The sequence below is a fragment of the Pipistrellus hanaki genome, assembly GCF_964339955.1.
Source record: "Pipistrellus hanaki genome assembly, chromosome: 17".
Taxonomy (NCBI): Eukaryota; Metazoa; Chordata; class Mammalia; order Chiroptera; family Vespertilionidae; genus Pipistrellus; species Pipistrellus hanaki.
The window spans coordinates 38,423,670-38,443,238 of NC_140519.1; the positions used below are offsets into that span (position 1 = coordinate 38,423,670).

At 40.2% G+C, this 19,569-nt stretch overlaps 1 protein-coding gene across 5 annotated transcripts in view; it reads left to right on the forward strand.

Annotated features, from left to right (window-relative positions):
• The window catches only part of VPS13B (vacuolar protein sorting 13 homolog B), a 522,947-nt gene that overhangs the window by 380,346 nt on the left and 123,032 nt on the right, over positions 1-19,569 (forward strand). For 4 of the 5 annotated variants that reach the window (XM_084864486.1, XM_084864483.1, XM_084864484.1 and 1 more), the window contains one exon: positions 1,200-1,595. In XM_084864486.1, the coding sequence (XP_084720612.1) occupies positions 1,200-1,595 (396 nt within the window). The remainder of the gene's footprint in view (positions 1-1,199; positions 1,596-19,569) is intronic. The other variant, XM_084864485.1, reaches the window with a different exon arrangement.

A 19,569-nucleotide genomic window follows, 5' to 3' on the forward strand; every position in this document is an offset into this window, starting at 1 on the left:
AAAAATCAATAATATATATATATTTTTAAATATGGGAGCAGGGAACATTTTAATATTGCAGTCAGGTGACTCAGAGGTCTAGTGAAAAGCTGGAGTCTCAGAGTTTTGCTAGCCCTGATTAAAGAAACCCAAGAGAAGGTACATTTATAAGGGCCAGTGCCCTGCGGGAGCCAGGGTAGCCAGGAGGAAACCAATGGGTGCTGATCCCCGAGAAAGGTGAGAAGAGGTCCTCCTTATGAAGGGAGATGTAGATAATGAAATTATTAACAAGAGCTATTAACTTGAGCTGCTTACTTACTTTGCTCTTCCTAGCTTCAGCAGGGATTATGTCTTGTATTATATCTTTAGGCTCCAATGAAAAGAACACGTGTGAGATTCAGCTAAACTCAACTATTGGTTGAACACATACATATGCGAGACACACTATGCCAGTCCTTGGACATAAAGGTGTAGACACACTCTGCCTTCACGATGCTTGTAGTCTCACGTCTTATTGATAATGAAAACATAAAGACACTGAAATAAGGCAAACACAGAACTAATAAGACTACTAGTTTTAAAGTCTGGCAGCTGAGTGGCAGATAAGGACAACTTCCAGTATATGATGCATGTAAAATAGACCGGAGGTTTTAAGAAATCTCAGTCTACCCATGCTGAGGTATTTGAAATGTTATCAATGCGAAATACACAGGGAAAAATGTAGGGAGTCTTCGGATTTGCAGCAGGCCGCAGGAGAAGCAGACATTTTCTGCATGTATTTGATAAAAGCTACTTCACTTAGTCAGTCGGACACATATTATTGATACCAGTCTGTGTGTCAAACTTTGTGCTGAGTACGAGGGGGAGTCCTTTTGCCTGGGAAGAAGGGATGCCAGTCGTAGAGCCAAACTGGAAAGGCTGCTTCCTTAGCCTCAGTTGGAAGATGTGTGGCCTTGATCCTGTCAGGAGCAGGGAGTCACACGGATTAGGCAGGAATGTAGGCATGGAAATGGCCCAGGAAAAGTGTCATTCACGTAACTGCAGCACACAGCGAGAACAGTTAGGTGATTAGTAAAAAGATGACAACATCTGGCCTTCTAATGAGTCCACAATGCAGATGTTGGGAACTTCAATAGGAACTTGACGGGAAGTCAAGGCTTGCGTTCAGTAAGAGAGCTTCAGTAATTTTTTTTTTTTTTTAATCTTTTTCAATCCTATAGCAGACATCAACTTGGATATATCAAAGCCTCTGAAAGCAAACCTGAGTTTCACCAAGCTGGATCAGATCACTCAGTTTTTAAAGAAGATCAGAAGCGCACACAGCCAGGAGACTCCGGCGCCGTCGGACGCCCTGCTGCTTAAGGACGAGCTTCCAGCCTCCAAATGCTACCGTGGGAAGCTGTCTAAGGCCAAAGTCCATGGCGAGGGAGCACGAACGGTTCCGTTTCGAGAAAACGTGTGGAGAGCTGTTTCCTGCTTTCAAAAAATTTCTGTCCATACGACTCAGATTGTGGTCGCCATGGAAACTGTCCCCCATCCTAGCAAGCCTTGCCTGTTAGCATCTCTGTCCACCCTCAGCGGAAGCCTGAATGTGAAAGCGGCACAAAAAGTACCTGGTAAGTCACAGGAGCGGGGAGAGGGAGGTGACAGTGTGACTGGGAGCCATCAGGAAATAATCATAATTGTGATGATTTCTATTATTTGGAGGTTAAAAGTTTTAAGGGCCATCAGAGATAGGACATTTCTAATTTGTGATCTTATGGTAGAGAAAAAATTTGTAACACATCCGTGAAGCTTTTAAGTATTTTAATGTGTTAAACTACAGTAAACTGTTCCTTTCCACCTCTTCGGACATGTTCCTGCAAATGTCTTCAAAGCTGTTCATCCTAAATTTCTGTTCCCTAAAGCAGCAGTCAGTCGTGGAACAAGGAGAAACGGTCTGACCAGCCGTTAGAGCAGCGGTTGTCAGGGTATGGTCTCAGAACCAGCAGCATCAGCATCAGCTGAGAACTTGTTAGAAATGCAAATTCATGAACCCTCCTGCTGACCTAATGAATCTGAAACTCTGGGCTTGGAGCCCAGAAATCGGTGTTGCAAAAGTCATGCAGGTGATTCCGGCGCACTGCGTTAAGCCCCTGATAACAGTTTATTTAAAAAGGAGAGATTGTTCTAGTGGCGCCTATGCTACCCGAAGTGTAACAGAAGTCAGGGTGCAGTTCTGCAAGGACAGGGCCATTGCGGATGGCCAGGCAGCAGCCCCGGCCAGAAAAAAGCCATGTACCTGCCCGGCCTAGCAAAGAGGGCGGCATGGGCCCTGAACCGAGCGTCCTGGACGGGTGGGTGGCGGAGAGGTGAGACGTTAGGAGGCAGTGACATCTACGTTTTCCTCTTTGTGACCTTGACTACATGGGTCCGAGGTTCTTCACCCCAAGTCAGAACGGGTAGGCAGAAGGAAAGCGCGGAGGGGAGGAAAAGACAAGGCACAGGTGGGAAATAACACTTTGCAATCCCTGGAGCTGCTACCGTGAAAGTTCAGGGCACCGTGCCAGGAACTTTACTTTGAAAGTAAAAGTAGCAAAAGGGAAACCTTTCCCCCCACTTTCATTTGCAGGAAAGAATTGGGGGCAGGAGGACTGAGGTAAATCCTGAAACTATATGCAACATAGTAGCTTACTAAAAAAGTAATTAAGAGGCAGCTGGAGACGTACTATAAACTTAGTTCCATATAGCCAGTTTGGGCACAGTAGTTTAAGAGATAAAGAAAATGTTTTATAGTTGAGAAGTATGAATTTTAGGCCAAAAAATAGATGATTTATTTCTTTCTCACCAGAAATGTTTGTGACTAAGCCAGCTGCAAGCACCGTATTTTTTTTTTTTTTTATTGTCTTAAAAGTTAGAAGTGAAAAATGTAAGGTCCATAGGGCATAAAGGATTATGAAACACTGGACTACAATATCTGATTTATCCACAAATACATTGCAACCCAGACAACACTGGGCCTGTTCCCACACCTTTGCAGTTCTACCTAATCATACAGCAGGAAAGGCAAGGACTCAGCCCGAGGGAGTTTAAATATACTGTGCTCAGTTCTTCATCCTTTTCTTTTTCCAGCCTCATTTCTTGTTTTATTCATTAGCTACTTGTATTGTATCCGCGTTTAACCATTTGTGCGCCATACGCGTCTATAGATGCAAGCAGCAGAGCTTTTTAAATTAAATTCAAAATGTCATGGCAGTTAACTGGTTAATGCGTCTATTCTTGTAAACATCTCTAACATATCGTGAAAATCCTCTCTCTGAGCTAGATAAGGTCATAGACTCATTCTGTATTTGCATTTGTTTTTTCCACTCCCCCCTAGAAAAACTGTGTACCCTATTTCTCTTATATTTATGCTTTTTAATCTAGTCAAGCAACAGAAGTAGCAACTATAGCCTTGACTAAGACATAAATCATACAACTCTAATTGTGGTACCCAGCAAATGTTCTAAAATAGTTATTTATGTCAGCAAACTAAAACAGATCGAAGGTAGCCATTAAACTGAACAGTTTTATTATGAGAGCATAACGAATACCAAATTGGGTTTCTGTGCCTTTCTGCTCAATGTAATGACATGCTCAAACATTTTAAGAAGATAACAAAGCCAGCAAAATAATAATAAATTATAATTAAGTAAAATAAGGTTAAGTTCTAGTTTCTGCTGAAGACTCATTTCTAGGCAATTATATAATAATATTACTACATGTTTTTCAAAAAGTGACTCTTAACTAAGCAAAACTTCTTTAAAGTAAAATATAATTTAAGCTTTAAACATTAATTTTTATTGTGTAGTTGATTGTCTTAAAAAAAATCCATGCTTTGGAACTTGGGTAAAACATATGTAATTCTTCATCTGAGGTACATTTTTGATAAGTAGTTAAAAGTGACACCCACCAAAAAGAAAAAAAATCTCCAATCAGTAGTCATTATTTCATATTTCTCAAGTGACATCGTTCTGCATTTGACCAAAAATTTTATAGTATATCTTGGAGCTCAACAGAGTTAATGTCAAATTTTTTATAGTTTGAATCTAATACAGAAATGCTTAACTGTGTCTTTGATTTTATAGTTTATATAACTATTGTGACCATCTGCAGCAGCTGCACTTTTCAAATTATTTGCTGAACCAAATTGAGCACAGTGACAAAAGTAGTCATCTCAGATGTACTGTTAAACAGAGAAAGAAAAAGGCACAGGGCCTTGGTACAGTATAGCCATCTGCTGTACAGATGTTATTGTATAGAATGACTTAAGATAAAATAATTGTAGAAAATTTTCATTAAAACCTCAGCAATTTGCACTTGTTTATGCGAATCTGCATAACTCCCCAATGAGACAACACACTTGGGGTTTCTTTGGTTCTCACTCACTTTCTCTTTGATCCTTTTTGATGTGCTGACTTTAATAAACACAGTCAAAAACACTGTGCAAAAACATCATGGAAAAAACTACAAAGGAATAATTATAGCAGCAGAAACTACTCTAATCCCTAACTTACGCAAGCTATTTTTAGTGAAATATTTTTTTTAACACTCTTTATGTGACAATGTTATATAAACAGGGTAAAACGGTCCTTTCCAGATGAGTTTTAATTTAGGAGCTGAAATGGATGTGTAATGCTAGAGGAATCTTATGTTCTAAGGAATATTTAGAGAAACACAATTGAGAATGTGTTGTAGGCATGTTTCCTCCCTTCTGAAAGGTACAAAAATATTTCAGTTTGCCTAGTTATATTTTTTATCATTTAACTGTCATAAATTTAGGGGAAGTGCATGGGAAAGGGGAATAATAAAAAAAGTAAAGGGGGAAAGTTAGCGTTCTTCCCAAGACATTGTCAATACATTTAAATCTGAAATGTTTCCATATTCATTTACTGGTTTTTACGACGAAAGATGTACCTATTTCTCTCTGAAATGTGTTCATTGTTTGAAACAAAATGAAATGTTTTCCACTTTTAAAAAAAATCAACGAGTTTTCCTTGGTTTCCTGTACTGTTCTGCAATCCTCAACTAGGAGAGTTTCAAGGGACTTGATTTTTTTTTTTTTTTAATTCCACCTGCAGATGCTTGGTGTAAGTGACTTATAATAACCTAACTTGTATTTCTGCTAGAACACTTACATTCTCCCATACGTCTTTGGGGAAAGGGCCCTAAAGTTGATTTTAGTAGACGTAATACTTGTATTTTAAAAGTCGGTGTATAATATAAAAAGAAAAAAAAAAATAAAACACCTAGGACTGTCTTATCAATAACAAAATGAAGCTCACTTAGAAATTACATCTTATTGTCTGAATCGTGCTAAGGCAAATAATATTTCTTCTGCTCTCCATGAAATCCATCCCATTCTGTAGTATGTTTAAAAAAAAAAAAAAAAAAAAAAAACAGCCACCTTTCCCCCAACGCACACACACAGAACACGGGCTTTTTGCCGCTGGAAGAAGCCATGAGTAGGCAGCTATAAATCCTGGGTAGCGGTGTAGCGCTTTCCACAGGCCGGGAGGGAAGGGGCTGCAGACCTCAGCTCCCCTTGTCAGAGTAAATTATGGCTCTATTAGGGCGGCCCTCCTTAGATTTCAGCAAGGAGGGCGCCCTGCTCGGGCTGTGCAATAGCCTTGCCGCGGGCTTCCTCGCTCTTTCCCTGGCACTGAGATTAGCCATCTCCATGCGGATTAAGGGAAAGGGAGGTAGGGGATGAACAAAGGGCTAGGGAGGAGCCTAAGCGAGGCCATCTTGTTTGGCTTTTTGGTCAGAAATGGGGAGAGCCGCAAGGATCCCTTTCCAAAGGGGGCTTCTCACCCACGCACAAAGCCAGGAGGTGAACTCCCAGTCAGTGAGAGCTACGGTTTAAACAACTTTCACTGCCCCTGCCTCTGCCACCCAGATGTACTTATCTCTGTGTATAAACAAAAGCGGGGGGGAAGCATAACCATATTATTTTTCACATATACAAATGCCTCCTCTCATGTTCACTGGATTCGGGACCAATAAAATAGAAAGAACCTCAAGTTCCTTTTCATGTCCTGAAAAGTGAAACCGGGCCATCAGTTGAGGAAAGCGGAGCTCTGGCTTTTCTGTCCAGTTCCTGGATCTCCAGAGGACCCGCTCGGAGCGGTCCTCAGCACCGGCGGATGCTCCCGGGATGCAGGGAAGCTGAGGGAAGTAAAGCATCCAATCAGATGGGACACAGCAAGCCACTCACAACAGCCCGAAGACGTTCGTCACTTTTACAAAGAAACGGTGCAGCTTCCAGTGCCTGAGCCATGGGAAATGGGTCCTTTGTCAGGCAGAGCCAGAGGACAGGCCTGCCTGGAAGCAGCCAGTGAGGGCTGAGGTGGGAGCCCAGCTGGTAGCCAGCCAGGCTGCGCACGGCCTGAGTGAACAGTGGGTGTGGGCACCGGGTCTTGTCATTCCTGACACTGTGTCTGTCCCAAGTAGCTTAAACCCAGCCCTGCAGGGAAGGGTGAGACCTCATTGGGTGTGTAACATCTGGGATTTTATTTGTCATTTTGGCAAACTTCACCACGCAAAAGAAAGAGTAAAAGGGGATTATCTTGACAATGAAATGAGTTACTGAATCTTGTGATAATGAAAAGCAGAGGAATTCTAATGCCTTTCTATAGTCCCTGGGGTAGAGGTGCATTTATAGTTTTGCAGAAGTAAAATGTAGGCAGGCAGAACAGATGGCCTAGAGTCCAGGAAACACGACACCCTCATCCCAGGACCGGGGGACCACTATTAATCCTGCTCTGATTCCCTCCTGTTACTTTATAACAAGCCTCAAAGTTGCTACTGATGAACTGGCATGTCCCTCTATTTTTACTCTTAAATTACCCCTAGATTACTGAGGTTTTTCAACACTGATCTTTTTAAACAGTGATTACTGTGCATAATGGTGAAATGAGACATGAAAAAAAAAAAAAATAGAATTTTCGAAAGTTCTGAGAATTGAATGGGAAATAGAAAAAGTAAAATTCTCATAACTTTTTTTCAAAATAATGTTCCATACTATTTTCCTAACCTAGTGGGAAATAAAAACCATAAATGTGTAAGATACTCCCTTGGGGAGTAAGTCTTTTGTCCTCTTCTCAGAAATTCTACACAAGGGGGGGGGGGGGAGAATCCCAACAAGTGAACTTTATTCTCTGCTGTAACTTTTATCATAACATTAGATATAATTCTGGAGCATATAAGCAATATTAACACTCCTATGTTAGGATGATCTCTTTTTCATATCTTCAAAAGGAGAGGTAGGAAATTAAGAATGTTTGATATTTAAAAAAAAACAACCACCGCTAGTAGCTACACGCTGTCCAGGAATGCTTACACAGTCACCGGTCTCTTGTTTAACCAAATTACGTTGGTGCAGTCTCACACGTCTCTCATTCGGGATGCTTACGTTTTTTTCTGTGAGAGGATTTATGCGTTTTCAGTGCTATGTGATTATCGTTCTTCATGTGCGTTTTTGTTTTAGTGCTGTGTGGTTCCCATCTCTGTTTCGGGTTCCAGTGGGAAGCCTTACACAGAGCAGTGTAACTGCAGACATGTAGAAGGCACCCGCTGGGCCGAGCGTCTGATGTGTTAATTTCCAGGTTGCTCCAAAAGTCAAAACCACGCAGTCAGTAAGCAGCCAGGCGGGCTGCGGAGTTCTGGCCTGTGCTGCGGTGGGTGGACGTGATATACCTGCTCGGTCTCCCGAGGGGGTGAGCGCCTCTCCCAGAGATAGCCATCTCTGACTTTTCCTTCTGATTCATCACCGACCTGAACTCCGTTTGAACCTTGTTAGACAAAAAACAAGCAGAATTCCTGGCCCAAGCTATAAAATATAATTAAGCCCTTTTGAAATGATGTGTAAAAGAACGTTGCTGTGCCCCCACTTATAACCACTACCACCACCACAACCAATAAAGTTAAATCAAGCACTGCCTGTAATGGATTAAAATAATAAATGTTCCTGGATTTCAGTGTTTGAAGTACTTGAAGAAAACAGGCTCCCAGCAGCCCGGGTAGCTGAATGCAGGAGAGACATTTATTAATGACGAGTTCAAGGGTTTGGCCTGTTTAAGATCATTACTTTCTGTTTACCATGGGTTACACATCTCTTATATTTTTACACAGCCCACATGTGTCCACATGCAATAATGAAAGCTTCTCTCTCTCTCTTTTTTTTTTTTTTTTTTTCACCGAAGAATTGTTAATTGTGTAAATGTGGTCCTCATGGGGAATATGAAGTCTTCATAAGACTCTGCTCTGTGCTAATGAGAAATCCAGGACCGTGGCTGCAGGCTTCCAAGTGTATCCCCCCTCAGATCTTGTCTCCAGCCAAATGAGTCTATTTCTTCCCATTGTTTTAGTTACCAAGTTTCAGACTTGACCTAGACTGCTAGAAAAATGTTGGCGCCAGGTCATATGTGTTAGAATTGTGTCCCATTGCCCTGGATTTTGTGTCTTTTGTACTATAGCAAATAATAATAATAATAATAATAATAATAATGGTTTTTATTTCTTTCCTTGTTTTAACGAATGTATAGTAAAGAATTATTTCTCTAGATTTATATAGATCCATTTGGGGGCCGGGGGGGGGAGAGAAAAAACAACTGGTAAAAACTTCTCATGTGCACATATTAAAACAGAATGTTCCTTGGGCAGGAGAAAAGCGGACCCTTTAGACAACAAAAATGCTATGAATTAACATGAAACAAAATCCTATTGGAGGAGAAAGGTTCCGGTCCTAGTCATGAAACGCTAGGGGCCTTTTTCTTCACAGCTTCGCCTCTGCATCCTTGGTAGCACTGAATAGGTTAGACTTGGGAGAAACGGACAAGCATTGTTACAGCCTGCAGCACTGGGACTGGGGAAAAAGAGGAGGTTAGGAGTAAGTCTCCACCCCCCACGCGGCCGTTCGTTTGGCCTGTGGTCGCAGCAAATTGCCCTCTCATCCACATAAGCCAGGAGGCCGTTTGCTAGGAAAGTTTCTGGCAGAGCACCGCTGTCAGTGATGAGTGGCTGAAGACACATCTTAGATGTTCTGTTGCTCTCTGGCCAGGCCCCTGGACCTGTAGGCTATGTTGGCATGCCGTACCGAGGCCGTGCAGAACAGCTGGGGACAGGAAAAAGCATTGATTCACAGCCGTGTTACCAACTGGAAAAATGAAATTACTAAGAGCTAGCTAACAGCAGCAGTTTTTATAAGGCAACATGGTGCTGGAAGGAGGCAGAGGGGATCTAAATCCCGGCCCTGCTGCTTACCGGCAGTTGGTTGTGGTAAAAGTTACAATTCAGCTCATTTCCAAAATGAAGGCAAGAATATTCAATCCACAGGCAAGATAATGTATGTAGGATATTCTACACATCCCTTGGTCCAAATTTATTATGTCCCTCAGTAAATATTGGTCTTTCGTGTTTTTTTTTAATCTTCCTCCCCAACTTAGTCACACCAGTGAATGCTGAGGGCATAGATCAGTAAATTCGAGAGCTGGAAAGTATCAAAGATCTTCCTTTTCTTTATCGGGAACCCTTTTTATTTTTCCCCTCATGGGCCTCATGATCCAACCAAACTGCATTGAGGATTACAGAGCTAACATGACTCTACCTCCCAGATATGATACCTCCTCAGCCCTGTCTCAGACAAACCTGTGATTTCTTTCAGGCTCTATGAAACGCTGAAAATGCTTCATGGGCCACCATCGCAATGTGGAACTCCCTAAGTGTCAAAGAACCCTGGGTTGAGGCCCCCTGAGCTAGTCCTAACTCCCTCACTGAGGGAAGAGCAGAGCAGTTGCCCAGGGGTATTCTGAGGCAGCCTGGTCTTCCCGCTGCACCAGTCCTTACAAACCTGGATTGTGGGGGTCCTCAAACTTTTTAAAGTGGGGGCCAGATCACGGTCCCTCAGAGAGCTGGAGGGCCGGACTATATCAACTACTAATTCCTACTGTAACACCTCGGCTGCGCTCACTGCCCAAAAAACCTGGCGGGCCGAATCAGACTCCTCTGCGGGCCACATGTGGCCCGCGGGCCGTAGTTTGAAGACCCCTGGCTGTAGATCAAGACCAGTTTTTAAGCCATTGCAGTAGATTACGTAGCAAATCATTTTGCTTTCAACATTGTTAGGATAAGTTTATGCCAATTGCTCCATCCATGTGATTTACTTTTTGAAAAATGAATTCACTGGCAGTTTCCTAATGTAATTACACTAACCAGCTATTGTATTCATCTAAAAGCCTATGGAGTGTGTATTTGCTGTTGTTCTTTCCTCTCTGGAAAGGTTGTCATACACTTGCCAATATTCACAGTCAGACCTGCCGGTCTGGGTGTTTTTTTAAACATGGACACATGATCCAATCAAGTTTTATTTTTCTAATAAACTGACACAACTGTAAAAACAGTGAGCATGGTGGCAGATTGGAGGGGAAGAAAGAGGCAAAGCATACACTCCACGGCCTTTGGTATTTTTAGTTTGGTTTTTCTAGGATCCAAATGTTTTAAAACATTTCTCAAAAAATACCTTTCCCAGACAGGGCCAAGTATAAATAGCCAACTCAGCAGACATTTTCATCTTTCATGAGTAATTCTCATTTTCTTAATGTGAAAGGGGGGGGGAAATTATATTTCTGCTACTTGTCACTTTCTTATGTTCGAAGGAAAGGGTTTGGATTAGCCCAGGGTCCATTGAGACCTTGGTGGGCATCCCTGGATTCTGGAAAGCCCACTCATGGGAAATCATTAGGTGCCTTGAAGAGGGGTATACGTTAGCAGGTAGACCAGCTAATTGGACTCTCATTTTCATGGCCAGACTTTTTAGTAAAGTGGGAAGCATCAGCATGCCTTTCAGCTCCTATATCCTTTGTAATTCCGACGGCTTTGTGGTTTGTTCCATATATTGATTTTATCCATATACTGGGTATAATAATATAGGCTTATTATAAAATATAGTGTAATTAAATAGGATCTGACCAACTTACATATTCTGAGCAAGTTGTGTGTGCGTGTGTGTGTGGCGGGGGGGGCCAAGGTGTGTGTTTTTTCATGGTTAAAATACCCAAGTGCTATTTTTATGTGTTTCAACATAATTAGTTGAAGGAATTAGAAAAGATTTCTCATCATCTCTTTATGGACCATACTTGTAAAAACCTTTGTCTATACTAGTCATCCAGTCACTTCTGGCCGTCGTTTTCATGGATCGTACTGATAAAAAGTCTTCTTCCTTACTTTTGGAGGCAGCGTGATGCTTCGCTGTTGTGCACATCGACTTGTGGATGTATCTAACACATGTTTGCTGGTTTTCTGGTAGCCTCAGATTACTTCCAGCTGGATCAGAACATACCTGGGCACGCTTTGCTAGCACATGTCATCATGGAGCGCTCTTTCTAATGACATACAGAAGCTTGATTCCAAGTGCGTTTTGCACAGTCAGCATGGAGAGGCAGGGGCCTTGCCGAGGTCTAGGAGAGACGATGATGTAGCGCTGGCAGCGCTCTGTAAACATTCTCCAAAACAAGTGGTTTGCATTTATTAGTCTTCTGAAGGAGTATTTCAAAGGTCATGAAACTATTAGTTCCTTGAACTAAAATTTTTACACTCAGTGAAAAGTATGTCAGTATGCAAGCAAAGCAAGATTATTTCTGTTTATCACCCCAGTTGTTTCTGAAATTACTTCTCAATGTCGCTACAGCTCATTTACTTTAATTAAATATCTGCCATTAGTTTGCTAGAGCCGAAATTAAAAATATAAACACAGATTTTTGAAAGAAGCCAATGGAAAAATCAGGCAGAAAAGCGTTCTGTGGGATGGAAGGAGGTAGAGGGAAGAGGTTATGCACCAGGTCAAAGTGACCTGAACACACAGTCATTAAGTGCAGCGTTGGGTCCTGGGTAGGATCCCAGAATCGGAATGGGACATGAGGGGAGAAACTGGTGAAATTCAAGTTAGGTGTCAAAACTAGTTAGTTGTTTTGCATTGATGTTAATTTACTGGCTCTCGAGAATCATGCTATCATAAGTTGTTAAATTAACATTAAGGGAAGCTGAGTGAAGGATATCGAAGTTGAAAGCTATCAACTTTGCTGGAAGCCTAAAATTATTGCAAAATTAAAAGTTCTTAAAAATGGCCTGATCAGAGGTTAAGTAATTTCAATGATGTTCATGCTTTTAAAAGATAACTGATCATTTTAAATCTTACACTTTCACAGCATATTTCCTTAATATTTTTCTTCTCTCATTTTTGGAAATTTAGGGGGGAAATTAAAAGTACAGAAAATGTAAAGCATAACACTTCAAACACCTGTATACTCACGAGCTAGAACAAAGGTAAACATTTTGTCATTTACATACAGGCAGAGAGATAAAACTTCACAAAATTACTCAGTCTTCTCCAGCGTTCCCGGGCCAAGAAGATAGCTCTTCATCATTTATACACATAGCCACTTTGTCCAACTCTGCGTGAATTCATTCTGAAGAAAATACATGCTGGAACTCTTGCCATTTATACCAGATTTTTAATGTCTAAGTATCCTACTTAAGAACTCAGTATTCTCAGTGGCCCTGGGCTTATGTGTGTGGTGATGTATAAAATACGATTCATTTTATCCCAGTGAAGATACTTAGTATGTTTCCTGATTAAGAAAGAAAGGAGGGGATGATGTCCCACAGGCCAGCTTCTCACAGAGTGAAAGCAAGGGGAAAGGAGAATTAGCCTGTCGTGAGTCCCAGGGATTATTTTCATATTTTGTGGTAAAAATGTGAAGTTTGGTTTACCATTTATAAATGGCCCCTGTAAAATGCATGACTACTCTTTATTATTAAGTGATGACCATAATCTCTTATTATTGGTCACTTAGACCAACGTTAAAATCACTGAACTAACATGGTTTCTTATTCTTTTGTTGTAGGTTTTTTGTTTTGTTTTTTAATTAGCAGGAAATGTTTAAAAGGAAACAGACTGTATTTTAAACTTAAAAGCTGTGTTTGTGAATGAACCTTTCTGTGGTCCACAGATAACTGGATTCTGCCATGAGGAGCAGAGCCAAGGCAGGCTGGTGTGTGTGGCAAGTGTAGGGGGCAGGTAGGCACATGGGGATGAGTTAACTTAGTCTCCAAAGTGATCCACCTCTTTTTCCTTAAAGGCGTACAGAACAAAGGACAAGAAAGGAGACGGCACCAGGAAGGGCGCATTGGTATCTATTGGTCACGTGTCTTCTTAATGTACTTAGGCAGTGCCTGTTCCTGTGTGCTCACGGCCAACGTTAGCATCTTAAATTCTCAATGCCATGTGTGTGGGATCAATGCTAGTAAACCTGAGATATAGGCAAGTACAAACTGTAAAAAGATTAGAAAATTTGTAAATATAAAGAAGAATAAGCTATTGGGGAAAAGAGTGAAAGGGGAGAGAGAAAAAAGGACAGCAACTACACAGAATTAATTAAATAAATAATGGATCAGAATGAGAGAATTGATAGCACATGAACTGAATTAAAAGAAGCAAGAAAGAATAGGGTTTGTATGATAGTGTTCAGGGAAGAGTTCCAGCCTGTATTTTCTTCAGAGTGAATTCACACAGAGTTGGACAAAGTGGCTATGTGTATAAATAATGAAGAGCTATCTTCTTGGCCCGGGAACGCTGGAGAAGACTGAGTAATTTTGTGAAGTTATATCTCTCTGCCTGTATGTAAATGACAAAATGTTTACCTTTGTTCTAGCTCGTGAGTATACAGGTGTTTGAAGTGTTATGCTTTACATTTTCTGTACTTTTAATTTCCCCCCTAAATTTCCAAAAATGAGAGAAGAAAAATATTAAGGAAATATGCTGTGAAAGTGTAAGATTTAAAATGATCAGTTATCTTTTAAAAGTATGAACATCATTGAAATTACTTAACCTCTGATCAGGCCATTTTTAAGAACTTTTAATTTTGTATCCCATAAATTTACTGAATTCATTTATTCTAATAGTTTTTTGGTGCAGTCTTTAGAGTATTGTATCATGTCATCTGCAAATAGTGACAGTTTTACCTTTTCTTTCTATTGATAATTTGGATGCCTTTTATTTCTTATTCTTGCCCAATTGTTGCGGCTGTGACTACAATACTATGTTGAATAAAAGTGGTGAGAAGACATCCTTATTTTGTTCCTGATCTTAGAGGAAAAGCTTTCAGCTTTTCACCATTGATTGTGATGTTAACTGTGGATTGTCATATATGGCCTTTATCATGTTGAGGTACATTCTCTATATACACATGCTGTTAAGAGTTTCTTTTTTTTAATCATAAATGGATGTTGAATTCTGTCAAATGTTTTTTCTGTATGTTGAGATGATCATATGATTTTTTTTTTAAATTTATCGTTATTGTTGAAAGTATTATAGATGTTCACCATTTCCCCCCACAGTCCCCCTTTCCCTGGTTTCCACCCCACCCCAGGCCTTTACCACACTATTATCTGTGGGCTTTGCATATAGGCATATGAGTTCTTTGGTTAATCTCTTCCCACTGCCCTCTTTCCCTTTGAGGTGATTTTTATTCTTCATATTGCTTAAGTTCTATACCACATTGATTGGTTTGCAGATATTGCACCATCCTGTGTTCCTGGAATAAATATTACTTGGATATGGATTGTTGAATTTAATTTGCTAATATTTTTGTAGAGGATTTATACATCTATGTTCATCAGGAACATTTGCCTGTACTTTATTTTCTTTTTTCTTTTTCTTTTTTTTTTTTTTTTGTGGTGTCTTTGTCTGATTTTTGTATCATGATAGTGCTGGCCTCATAAAATGAGTTTGGAAGCATTTTTTCCTCTTTAATTTTTTGGAATAATTCGTGAAGTATAAACATTAATTCTTTAAATGTTTGGTAGAATTCTCTTGTGAAGCCATCTCATCCTGGATGAGATTTTTTTTGAGTTTTTAAATTCTTGATTCAATTTCATTGCTTTTAATCAGTCTATTCAGGTTTTCTATTTCTTCATGATTCAGTAAAAATGGCCCTGGCCAGCACCTCCAGTCCCAGAGAGACTTCCAGCAGTTTCTCGCCTATTTGGCAGATGCTGTAGGATTAGTAAATGGATTTCCTTCACATAGTCTGCTGCCCTTTAATCCACTGTTTTTTCCCCCACTGTGCCCATGGTGAGCCAGTCTTCACAAGGGCCCTCAGTGGTATCCCTCCCTCCTGCAGTTCACTCATCAGGGGTGAGGTTACTGCTGTTATCAAGTCTCCATTGCTCTTGCCCTTCTCCATGTAGTCCCTCTCTTCTTTGTTGTGCAGCTGTTCCATCAGTCCTCATTTCTTTTTCCAGAGGAATTTCTCTGTATATTCAATGTGTCTATAGGAGGAGGTGACTTCAGGGTCTTCCTACACTATCATCTTGAGCCGCATCAGAGTCTGAAACATCTGTGGCCAGAAAGTAAATAAGTTCCCCAAGAAATGATGGGGATCTATCAAAAGGAGACAGGAACCAATGTGAATGGGTTTCCAATGTCCCACACTGGTTCCATTTAAGCAACAAAGCAATGGGAGTATTCGATTATAACCCATAAAAGAAAATATATATCTACTAGAGGCCCGGTGCACGAAATTCATTCATGGCGGAAGTAGGGGAGGCGGGTATTCTTTAGCCCAGCCTGCACCCTCTCCAATCTGGGACCCCTCAAAGGATGTCCTACTGTTGGTTTACAGGGATCAGGCTTAAGCCAGCAGTCAGACATCCCTCTCGCAATCTGGGACTGCTGGCTCCAGCCACTCACCTGTCTGCCTGATTGCCCTTAACCATCTTGCATGCTGGCCTGCTTACCCAAAAATGCCCCCCTCCTGGCCTGCTCTCTTCAAACTGCCCCCCCCCCTCCTGTCCCAAACACCTCCAACTGACCCCCATTGATGGCCTGCTTGCCCCAACTGGCCCCACCTGCTCTGCTTACCCCCAACAGCCCACCCCCCACCAGCCTGATCACCAACAACTGCCATCCCATCCTGGTCTGATCACCCCTCAGCAACTCAAGCTCCCAGCCCCTCCTTTTTTTTTTTTTTTTTTTTTTTTTTTTTTTTTTTTAGCATCTCCTTGAGCGGAGGCCAGGGCCAGCTATAAGCAGGTATCTGGGATTTATTTATCTTCTATAAATGAAACTTTGTAGCCTTGAGCAGAGGCCAGGGCCAGCCAGGGCAGGAGGGAAACTTGGCTTCCTACATCACCAAGGGAAACCCAAGCCTCCTGCTTGCTCCAGCTCCATGGCCACCACCATCTTAGTTGGGTTAATTTTCATAGTCACTCTGATTGGCTGGTGGGCATAGTGGAGGTATGGTCAATTTGATGTTTCTCTTTTATTAGATTGGATGAGTCCATACTGATATAAATAAATAATTGAACTAATAAGTGGGGTAGGAGGAACAGCTCTTTTTATCATAGAATACTAAGTAATAAATACAGAAGAATAAGAATGCTGGAAATCAACATTATCATACACCTCAGTAATAACTGGTGCATTCAAGAACCAGAGATGGATGCCAACATTAATAAGTAAAAGTTTGATGTAAAAAAAGGATAGTGCATAATCTCCAACTATATCCTCACAGATCTTACTATTTTTAAGTGGGAAAATAGCAACTTTATAGTGGCAAAACATGAAACACCACTTTACTAGTAACATGTGATCAGAGTTAACAGTACCAGTAATAAAACATCAGCATCACTTATCCAAATGTGATGCAGAGAAGGGCATCACTTCTCTGGCATTCTTGTCAAAAATCCATAATCACATTCTAATGGGAAATCATTAGATAAAAGCAAGTGGAGAGGTATTCTGCAAAATAATTGGCCTGGGCTAGTCAAGAGTATCAAGGTCATGAAAGACAGAGAAAGCTAGAGGATCTGCCACAGAATAAAAAGGACTAAGGAGACAACAGCTAAATGCAGTGGGGATCCTACCTTGGACACTTGACCAGAAAAAGGACATTAGTGGAGAAATTGGCAAAATTTAAATAAGATCTGTAGATTACTTAATAGTATTATGTCAATGTGACTTCTGATTTCAGTTTCATACTGTGGTTACATAGCTGGGTGAAGGATATAAAGGAACTCTATATGTTTCTTCGACTTTTAGGCAGGTCTAATATTTCAAAATTAAAAGTATTTTTGCACTGAAACCGGTTTAGCTCAGTGGATAGAGTGTCGGTCTGTGGACTGAAGGGTCCCAGGTTCGATTCCGGTCAAGGGCATGTATATTGGTTGCGGGCACATCCCCGGTAGGAGTTGTGCGGGAGGCAGCTGGTTGATGTTTCTCTCTCGTTGATATTTCCAGCTCTCTATCCCTTTCCCTTCCTTTCTGTAAAAGATCAACAAAATATATATTTATTTAAAAAAGTATTTTTGCGTGATTTTTTTTTTAGAGGAAGGAGACTTGGAACAGATGGCTTCTATGGTCTCTTCCATCTAACCTTATTGTTGTACAATACAGTGTTCTATGATGCAAATTAAGAGTGGCAGATTCAAGTACTTTTCTGCTGTCTAGTAAGAAATACATTGAGACAGCTGAAAACAGGATCAGATTCTAAACAGTCCATTCCACTCAGTGGGGTGCGTCCTGGTTAGCTACTGTTGTGCCCAGTACTATAATGAGTAAGGTGGTCCTTGCCCCCAGGGTGATCACAGTCTAGTGACGTTTGAAAATGGCGTGGTCTTCTGTTCAATCACTCTGTTACTAAGGTCTCTCTTCCTAGACATTTTAAAATAATGAAGTTGGATAGAATGATATAGAAAATGTTAAAACTTGGAAACCTATAAGAGAGTAAGAGCCCCCAAAGTGGGGGCTGTTATTTTATTTTTCAATCTGGTTTTGTGATGAGATCATGATAAACATTAAATAAGATAATCAATCTAGGGAGCCTTTGAGATTAAACACTTTGTCTATGAGGGACCAATAGCAAATTCATATTAAGATTACCACCAGATAATTGAATATTCCATTGCAGGCTAGTATGACGATGTATGTATTTGAGAATAAAGGGTAATGTAATTCATACATTTGCTGGATAATTGTACTGAAGTAAGCTTATACTTTTTAAATACCATTATGAGAGATTACTGAATAATCAACTGATATGTCTATTTAGCAGATCTTTACTGTTGAGAAGTCTTAACTGTTCCAGGAAATGTAACACAGTTAAGTCAGAAGTTATGACTTAAGAAGTTTTTAATTCTTACTTATTTGGGGGCTTGTTTCTTTTTAAAAAATATTTTTTAAAATTTATTTCAGAGAGGAAGGAAGGGGGAGAGAAAGATAGAAACATCAATGATGAGAGAGAATCATGGATTGGCCGCCTCCTGTACCCCCAGTCCCCTCAGGGAATTGATCCCACAACCTGTGCATGTGCCCTGACCAGAATCGAACCATGACCTCCTGACTCACACACAGGTCAACGCTCAACCACTGAGCCATGCTGGTCGGACTTTATTTTGTTTATTTTTCCTTTAGTCTAAGTGGAGTATAACTTTAAACCAAGAAAACTGTGTAAATGAAATGGAAGTCTTAGTGCCGCAATATATTTTACCAAAAACAGTTAAGAAATTGATTTTCACCATCATAATTTTGATAAAAGTCTTAGCCCTAACACTTTTGTGGGTGTGATGTCTTCTGTGTATCTTATTTCTGCAGTAGGAACATGCAGTGTATGTGAAGTTTCAAGTCTCTACAGAATTGAAAAGTCAATGTGGGTACTGTACTTTGAAAAGTGTATACTGTCAGCCTAAGGTGTTTTTTAATCTTTCATCTCTTTTAAGGATCAAATATTATTAGAAAAATAAGCCATGGGCATTACAAATGTGGTCTGGTGAAATTCAATATTCACAATGACAATTCAGAATATGAGCTCCTTAGGGGAAAGTTAACCCACCACTCTAACTTTGCATTCAAATATCTTAAAGTATGCCATTGGTTTTATGAAAAGGTTTTGATCTACACTTCTAGTGTAAGTTCAAAAGAAAACCTACATTTTAAAGTGTATTCCTTTTCTGGGTATATTTACTTTGAACTATAGCATATAGTTTTCCTCATAAATCTAACCTGCCACTATCTGTTTTTAAGACTCTGTAAACTTCAAGTGGTTATGATGTGTGAAGTTTGGATTAAACTAAAATTTTTAGAAAACACATGTTATATATTTTGATTGTTTTGATTTTAACATGAGCCAGTCAAAAACTTGAGTGTCTAGCAGAGTAATATACTTTACTCTTACTGTAAGAAATCACAGAAAATTGCCCTTTCTCATCATGTTAACAATAGACAAATGAAGCAGCTGTTCTTATTCTTAATGTAGTTGTTTGAAAAACTAGCACAATTTAATGAAAATGTCTCTACTCATAAAACTTAAAATGCTCACACATGGAAAAAGTCATAATGTTTTGGCTAATATTGCTTTGTTAGGAATGTGAATGAGGTATACCTGCTTCGTAACAAGAATTCTGTATAAATGGCATAAAACTCTGAGGCAAAGCCAACTGAAAGAGTACAAAGGATGAATTAATGCTCTAAAAACTACAAATTCTTGCCCAAACTTATTTGTTTTTACAAGGAAGAAT